General features: G+C 34.3%; 1 protein-coding gene across 1 annotated transcript; it reads right to left on the bottom strand.

Annotated features, from left to right (window-relative positions):
• Window positions 1–5834: 5834 nt before the first annotated feature.
• On the bottom strand, window positions 5835–7838 carry LOC131150856 (chorismate mutase 2-like). The gene is made up of 5 exons (XM_058101897.1): window positions 7363–7838; window positions 7000–7083; window positions 6778–6921; window positions 6593–6685; window positions 5835–6207 (listed from the first exon to the last, which is right to left on the bottom strand). Exons 1-5 carry the CDS (start codon window positions 7582–7584, stop codon window positions 5974–5976), a joined length of 777 nt encoding a protein of 258 aa, XP_057957880.1. The 5' UTR covers window positions 7585–7838; the 3' UTR covers window positions 5835–5973.
• Window positions 7839–8682: the final 844 nt, after the last annotated feature.

Below are 8682 nucleotides of genomic sequence, written 5' to 3'. Positions count from 1 at the left end.
GCAACCCTTGATCTAAGCTTTAACGAATTGATAGTGAAAAATAAGCCACTTGCTCTTGTGGACGTAGGCACATTGCTGAACCATATAATTTCTTGTGTCATGTGTTATTATTACTTTATTTTATTCTCTTTGTGATTGATTGTTTCTGTATATTCATCGTTGGTTGCTTGCATTGCTTGTTCCGATTCAATTTGTTGGTTTTCGTTGCACATTGGCATTCGGCCACTCTGCACAACACAAACATATACATCCTAACAATATTCTTGATCCTAATTTAAACTTTAAGCAAAGTCCTCATCAGTGTAAATTGGCATTAACTTTGTCCTCTATTTATCATTGATCTATTTCAATTGCTTTCATTGAATCAGAGGCTCGGGGCTCGAGTTATAAAATAGGAGGTAACTCATTTCATATCTCATATTCTTTCTCGGCCTATTCAAAAGTTTAAACACCAAATTTGTGATAGATCGAAAAGCTCCAAAATCCACCGCTAAGAAGAAATTCCTTAGGAATATTTTAATTTTTTCCCAAATAGTTGTTAATTGTTTTCTAAATAGTTATAATTTTATTCCTCCACTTATTTTAGTCGTCAATAAGAATTCTTTCTCATATGCTTTTAATTTTTCAAGTATTTATTTTTAAAAATATAATTATCTTATTCATAGGTAAACTCCATATTAATAACAAATAACACAAGATTACTTTTTTCAACATTAAAAATATTTTTTGATCCCATAACATTCAAGTGTAATATTTGACTTGATCATATGCATTATGAAAAATTTAATCTCAAACATGTCTTGCTAACTTGACTTTTCTCTTCTCCGAAAAAAATTCTCCCCCAACAGTGGACATTGTAAGTAGGAACAAAACCAAACCCGCATGTTCTCTTGTCCATGGATCGACCACAAGGTGAGCATCCACAACCTGCAAAGGTGTTGACTAGAATTAATAAGGAGCAGAGCAATGAACTTGTCTAACCAAGAACCCCATAGATTACCTCCAACTTGTCATGTGTGTTAACACCCTATATTTCCAAACAGAGTATTATGAATTCCTTAAGAGATTTTTACAAGCTAAAATCAAAAGTTCACTAAGCTTTCCAAAAACATTTTGCATTGACAAGTTCATACAATGCATTATGGCTACTATGCTGCACACAATCATTCGTTGGACAGCACTAGCTTTTAAGTTTCCCTATGGTCTCTAAATGCTTCTGACACTGCTTCAAAACACCTTCCATAACAAGCCATTTCCTTGGAGGATTGAAACTACTCTTCAAATAAAATTATAAGCGAGAAAGCATAAATATCTCACCAAGAATCTAATTAGTGCAAGCAAAGATGAGAGACCAAGGTCCCATATGATTATTGAGGGAAACTATGATCATGCAAAGCTAAAGAATAACAAATTTAAATCATCTCAATAGCACTTGGTCAATTATTCTACTCACCACCTAACATTTTAAAATTTTAAATTATTCATATACAAAATTGGTTTTTCATCTTCTTTTGGATCAATCATTTGTCATCAATTTCTCTAGAAACATTATTCCATATTTTCAAGATGTGGCATGATAAACCGAGTTCAACTATAGCCCTCAACTCAAATTCTGGATTCGACCTCAAGCTCGATAACTTCCTTGGTGGATAAAAAATGTTTGAAAACATTTGAAAGTTATGTTATGGTCTCCTAATAGACTTAATCCCTAACAATGTTGCACTGCTAAGATGTGCATCAAAACTGGTAGAGATGACCTAAGTCGTTGAAGATGGAAACCTCATCTCAAAGACAAAAGCCTTCCTGTCATTTCTAGTTCTTTCTTCATAGAGAGATACCATTGTTGTTTTCAAATCATGTAAAACTCTATCTCCATTAGGGGTGTGCATAATTCGGAGAAAATTGTATTAACTGAAATAACCGACTGAATTCGGTCGGTTCAGTTTGGTTAATATTAAATTCGGTTCGGTTTGATTTTATATTTCGGTAAAATCAGTTATTTGATTTTTCAGTTCAGTTATGGAAAAATTACATTTTGGTTAACTGATTTAATTGAATTATATAATTAATTAATAATTAAATATAATTTATAATTACGGTTCCACAGTCCACTACTCCATTCCACACTCAGCAGTCGGCACTCGATTGAGTCCACTCCACAGATTTCACAATTCTAGACTTCTTGTTCCACAAGCATCAGCGTTCCCAAGTTCCCAACTTCCCATTCGGTCAACAACGACTTCCTAGTTGTCCAGCGACGAGTGACCAACGTCCATCATTCTATCGACTCTTCGAGGATTGAGACTTCAACCCTCCAAAGTCCAATCCCTCCACCCTCCAGCGTCCAACTATCCTGATCTAGCTCTAGCGAGCCTTCACACTGATCATCGACTAACAAACCTCCACCCTTTGAGAGTTTGAGTTGCCTCGCCCTTGACCCCTTGTCGTCGCCCTAGCCATCGCCAATCACCATGTTGTTGCCCTGGCCCTCACTGTGGTCGTCGCTTGACCACCTCTTAGACTCAAAGTCTCACGTTTTTAAAAGTCATTAGATTTGATATTTTATGTCATTTCTGCATTCTATACAATTGATCTTTGTTGCATATGGATAACCTAAGAACTCGTAGTTGTGATTTGTGAATCTTGTGCTGATCTTTTGTTTCTAGCTGCTTTAATATTTGTTATCCTAGTTTTATGAAAAATTTCAAGTATATTTTAGTAGAGGTTTGAAATCTGTGTGATTTGTGTGAACATTGGTTGTTGCCCTAGCCCTCGCCGTGAGCCCGTGATTGTCGCCCTAGCCCTCACTGTGGTCGTCTCTTGAGCACCTCTTAGACTCAAAATCTCACATTTTTAAAAGTCATTAGATTTGATATTTTATGTCATTTCTACATTCTGTACAATTAATCTTTGTTGCATATGGATAACCTAAGAACTGGTAGTTGTGATTTGTGAATCTTGTGCTGATCTTTTGTTTCTAGTTGCTTTAATATTTGTTGTCCTGGTTTTATGAAAAGTTTCAAGTATATTTTAGTAGAGGTTTGAAATCTGTGTGATTCATGTGAACACTAGTTGTTGTTTAGTGGCAACACTAAGTCTAATGACAAAGAAGAGTGCTGTGAATTGTGATAATCTAGAGAATTTCCAATACATCAAGGGCTTGTTTCAAATTATTCCCTTCTTTGTATAGTTATGGACGAGTTCAAGGGAGCTGTCTCAAGAATTTAGCATCCATCCTTGCACAAAAGTGGCTACAATCTTTCCCATTAGGGAGATAAATTTATTTTTTTTATAGCATTTTTGGAAATCAAGATGTAGAGTTAACTTTTGACGTTGATAAGAGAGTGGGGGGGGGGGGGGGGAGCATATCTTGATGATCTTTTTGGAAATATGAGAATGATTGAAAATTTTGAATGATTATTGTGGAATTTGGAACTTTTAAAAGTCATTTTTCTTGTGGATTATTGAAAACTCTTGATTGATTTGTGAACCTTGAGCACATTGGTTTTAATTCTACAATGGGGTTCAAATTTGAAGTTTATGTTTGATTGAATTTTAAATTGAGAATATTCTTTTTCAAAATTCATACCCCAACGTTTTCTTTTTAATATTGACAAAGGGGGGAAATTTTCAAGAATGGAAAGTTTTTAAGTTAATTAGTATCAATTTTCTTTGAAATAACTCATGATCAATAACGATTGGTATTATTATTATTATTTTTACATACGACCATGCATTATTTTGATATTGTCAACTGTAATAGTTTTGATCATGTTAAAATTTTTATCTGGATCATATTGGTATATCATTTTACTATGAACTTATTATGATTGAAGATTACTTGAGCTTGTCATGATCATTATAAATTATAAAATACTCTGTGCTTAATTGTTTATAACCTTTAACATCACCTCTTATATTTTGGTCTTGATGATGTCAAAGGGGAAGAAATGTGAAAAATAGGAATTTGTGTGTGATTTGAATGATTTACAATCATTCCTATTTTTTGAGAATAGTTTGTCATCATCTAAAGAGGGAGATTGTTAGTCTTAAGATTTCATTAACCTAATTTTGATAATAACAAACTATTTGCTACTAATGGTTTTATGCTTATATTGTTTATGACATGATTAAGACATTGAAGTTGAAGATTTGACATAAAATTTAAATACTTTATTTTCTTTATTTGTATTCATTTCTCTTAGATTGTAATGTGTTTTATCATGTTTATCTCTAAGAATATAAAGGTCATGACACTAAGACACTTAAACATGGAAAAACACACAATTGAAGAGATTGTTTCAGATTGCCCTGCCAGGGGTGGCGATTGAAAGCCTGTAGTTGGGGGTGGTCAAAAGGTCCCCAAGAGGCTATTGATCGGTCCACTTAGATTTGACTATAACTGTATGATTTTCTCTAACGACTAGTACCAAGTTGACCATCCTTGGTAAGTGGTTGACTGACCTAGACCTGTATTGGACTTCAATGGGTAGAAAATGACTAATTTTGCTTTATTATCTATACATCTGCACACTAAAATCTAAGAAAAGTTAGAGAACATATTTATATCGAATTTTCAAGCAACCAAACTCTCTATTCTCCTTTGATCTCTGGTGCCTTAAATTGCCACTTTTGAGAGAAACATCAAAACTCTTGTATCATAATCTTGAATATCCTTTCAGAGTTATTTGTTGAGCTTTAAATTGTATGTCCTTGTGAGGAAAGTTTTTGTTTGTAATCATTCTTGTAATTTGGTTGCCTTGTCTCAAAGAAACAATATTTTGAAAATTCGTAAACTTATTCTTTGTAGAAAATAAGGGGTTGTAATTGGTTTCCTTGATCTCTGAAAAACCAAGGGAATAATGGAACCTCAAGGTGGTTTGCCTTGAGAGAGTGGACATAGGCCGGTGCTAAACCACTATAAAAAGAGTTTGCATTTCTCTAACCCTACTCTCATTAATTTAAATTGCTTTATTTGTGTTTTTGCTTGAGTTTATTTAAATTATTTTAAATGGTATCTAAAGTACATTTAATTTTTATTATACCCAGTTCATCCCCCTCTTGAGTGCCACTTGGGCCAACAAACCCATCTTATAACCAATTCAAGAAAAAAGTCATTGACCTAGTTTGTGCCCATAAATAAGTTAAATACATGGTAATTTAAACTAAAAGGCAGCCCAGTGCACAAAACTCTCGCTTATGCAAAGTCTAGAGAAGGGACAAACCACAATGGATTTATAATACGCCTCCTTACCTCGCGTTTTTGACAGCTAAATTTCAACATTATAGCTAATAAATCATTTTTCTTGGTAAGTTTGTTAAGAAGTAAACATAACTTAGCATATTGTCGGTAAAAATATCTATATTGTTGGCTTTTTCGCTTCTCCCCATCCTTGCATTTATTACTCATTTTAATAGTAACTTCAGTCTTTTTCTTTTCTTGGAGTTTTTATAGCATCATATTTGTTTGAAAATTCATGTAGGGTTGTGTCATTGTTTTTGCCTTATCTGTGATGACACTGCTACTTTTTTATTTTCGACAAGAATCCAACCTGTCTTTTGGCTCTTCCGTTTGCAACTACTAGCATTTCAATGCACTAGAAATACCCTCACCCAGTTATAAAGGAGGACACATAAATTGCAAACATAAAAACAATTAGGTGACTTAAAACATGTGGAGCCCTAATTGGTGCAAGTTTCATTGGATTCAACTTTGTTGCAAGTTCTTGTAGAGTGGGGATGATAGTTACTGAAATTCTCACATGCATTTGCCTCCATACTTGGAGACATGCATTTGCTCATTCACGCTGATCGTTTTCCTCATGAAGACTTGCTTTGGCCTTGAAACTGCACATAATTTCATTATTGAAGAATCAAAATTACATGAATAATTTGTTGAGGAGTACATACAGATCATGGATATTTTAAGGCATCAGATAATTTCAAATGCCAACAATCGAAGTTTTGAGGGAATTAATCGAGGCGGCGAAGGAGGTACTCCACTTCAACAAGCTTTGTGAGTGGTATCACCCACTCTCCATAGAGGTGAGAAACGACAGATGGGTCAACTTTGTACTTGGCAGTATTGTTTTTGTTGTCATCAAGAGTCACTTCTTGCCCGAATGCCATGGCTTTCTTCTCAACCCTCCTCTTCACCATCTCTTCAACCCTCTCATCCGTTAGCAGTTCCATTATCACATTTCTGCCCTGAAAAAGCGCAAACATTAATCTAGAAGATGGCTAGACCAGGACTTTTGTCTCCAAAACAGCTTTCCTTCTGAGTAACTGAAAAAGCAGACTCTACAGATGCATGATTGTATGTATTAGGATTTCGTAATTGCTCAAATGGCTGCCCAAATGCTAGAAAGTGCAATAGTCGGCCCTTCGTGCATGTGGGTAAAACCATGCTTAGAACTGCTTTTAGTATGTGCAGTTCAAGAAAATGAAAACGTTGAACACGTTCATGTGTAATTGCATTGAAAATGTCTCTACAAAGGCATTCAATTTGCGTATGTGCATACATCTCTCTCTCTCTCTCTCTCTCTCTCTCTCTCTCTCTCTCTCTCTCTCTCTATACTAATAATATGTATACCTTAGCGCGAATTGCAGGCTCATAGTCTTGTGGGGCACCCTTGAATTTAATCTCAGCCACCAATTTCCCATCATGAATTCTTCTAGACAGAGCCTACAAAGTTAACAAGGAAAGATTTCTCTCCGCGAAGGGGCTGTGCTAAAATTAGTAAGCAAACAAAAGTTCAATGGCGTCCTAATTACTACCTGCAAACAAGCCACATCGCAGGCAGCAGTTGGGCCATAGTTGCCATCATCACCCTCAGCCACAAACAATGGGAGCAATTGGCTAAAATACATATCCCATATGGTTTTGTTTATGTTAATGTCAGCAGCTGCAGGATGCAAAACCTGAACTTAAGTTAGCTTCATCAGAGAATTGAACCTTCATTTCTGATTTTGTAGATGAGCTTTTTTAAATTATGATACCTGCGGATACTTGGGGTTCACCAATGAGAGTGGTAAATTTTCCGGGAAGAAGGGCTTTTCTCTTGGGTTTTCATACCTACCAACCTGAATATTCAACACAGAAAAACACTTTCACAAAACATTTTTCTTTCTATGCAATGTCACGATTCTCATACTATAATTTATAGAGACAGAATGTAAAATTCCGATGGCATAGCAACAAGCAAACCAAACTCACTATTATCCCGCCAAAATATGAAATGAAAACAACAAACGCATTTTTTGGCGCTTTATTTTCAGGGGAAAAAAAAAACAAAAACAAAAACAAGAGCAGAAACAGGGTAGTGCAGGGATCAGATCGCAAAGACCATAAAGAAGAATCACCTTGGCTTGAAGAGCCTCTGTTCCCTCAAAGACGAATCGCACCATTGACCCAGAAAAATTGAGAGGTTTGAGGAAAGATTCATCGTAGGCGGCAGAATTGAAGGGGAATTTGGATCGTTCGATGAGGGTGAAGATGATGGTGTCTTCTTGCCTGATCAGAGAGTCTCTTATGGAGTCCAGCGTAAATGGGGCAGTTGATGAATCAGAGGCTGCTTCCTCCATCTGTTTTACCCCGGCAGTGATCGGAAGAAGAGAGTAACTGGGCAAATCAGGGGGAGTTCCAGGATTGAAGAAGCTGCGGAAGATAGAAGCAGCAGCAGCCAAGAATGTGGGATGACTCTTCACCTTCTGTTTGATAATTTGACACTGAGAGAGAGAAAAAGGAGGAGAAAGCAAACAAATGGAAACGCGTGGCTGCGATGTGCGTGCCGTGTCCGCGTGTGTATGTTTCTTTAAAATTATAAAATAAGAAAAAAGAAAATCTGTGATTTTCCGCGGTTTTGTTTGGACTTTGAAATGATTTTTTAAATTAGCAATTAGTTATAAGTCTAAATTTTCTTAAAATTTAATTGATAAAATTAGATTTGGAAGCAAATTTGATTTGATAAGTAAAAAATTTATGGGTATTTTTTTTTTTAATTTTAAATCTTTTAAAAATGAAAATGACAAAAAGCTTAGCATCCAAAAGTGTTTAAATTAAAATAATACATTTTTTTATAAAAATAAATTATATTATTTTCATAATTACTAATTAAATATATAACAACAAATGTTACCTATATTAAATTAAAAATCTTAATTTGTGTAATTATTTGTTAAAATTTTCAAATATTATGTTTCTAATCGTTGAGAAAGTTAAAATTGAAAAAAAAAAATACATACTTAAAAATTATATATCAAACTATTGAAATAATTCAGTATTTAAATTTAATAAGTTGTTCAAGTTCAATTGAAAAAAAATACAAATTCACAAGATTATGTTTTATTTTACCGTTCATCACTTATACACTTAATTTTACCAAAAATTCGCCATTGGTTAAATATTTATTTTTTAAATTATTCATATATCATTATTTTGATACGCTTGCCATATATATATGCACACACACACAGAGGTAAAATAAATTCTATTTGATTTGCACATGAACAATACTCAAGACTAATTATTTCAAATTCATCACAATATTCATCTATTGAGGTTATAAAATTCAAAAGATTTAGTACAGTTTTTTTACCCATGGAGAACCCTTTTATATGGCTTTTATATAACGCTTTTGAGGAAATGTAGCTCATAACATCACCTATCACTTCAAAAACATG

This window comes from Malania oleifera, chromosome 3 (assembly GCF_029873635.1).
Source record: "Malania oleifera isolate guangnan ecotype guangnan chromosome 3, ASM2987363v1, whole genome shotgun sequence".
NCBI classification, from domain to species: domain Eukaryota; kingdom Viridiplantae; phylum Streptophyta; class Magnoliopsida; order Santalales; family Ximeniaceae; genus Malania; species Malania oleifera.
This window is presented reverse-complemented; position numbering and strand designations above follow the sequence as displayed.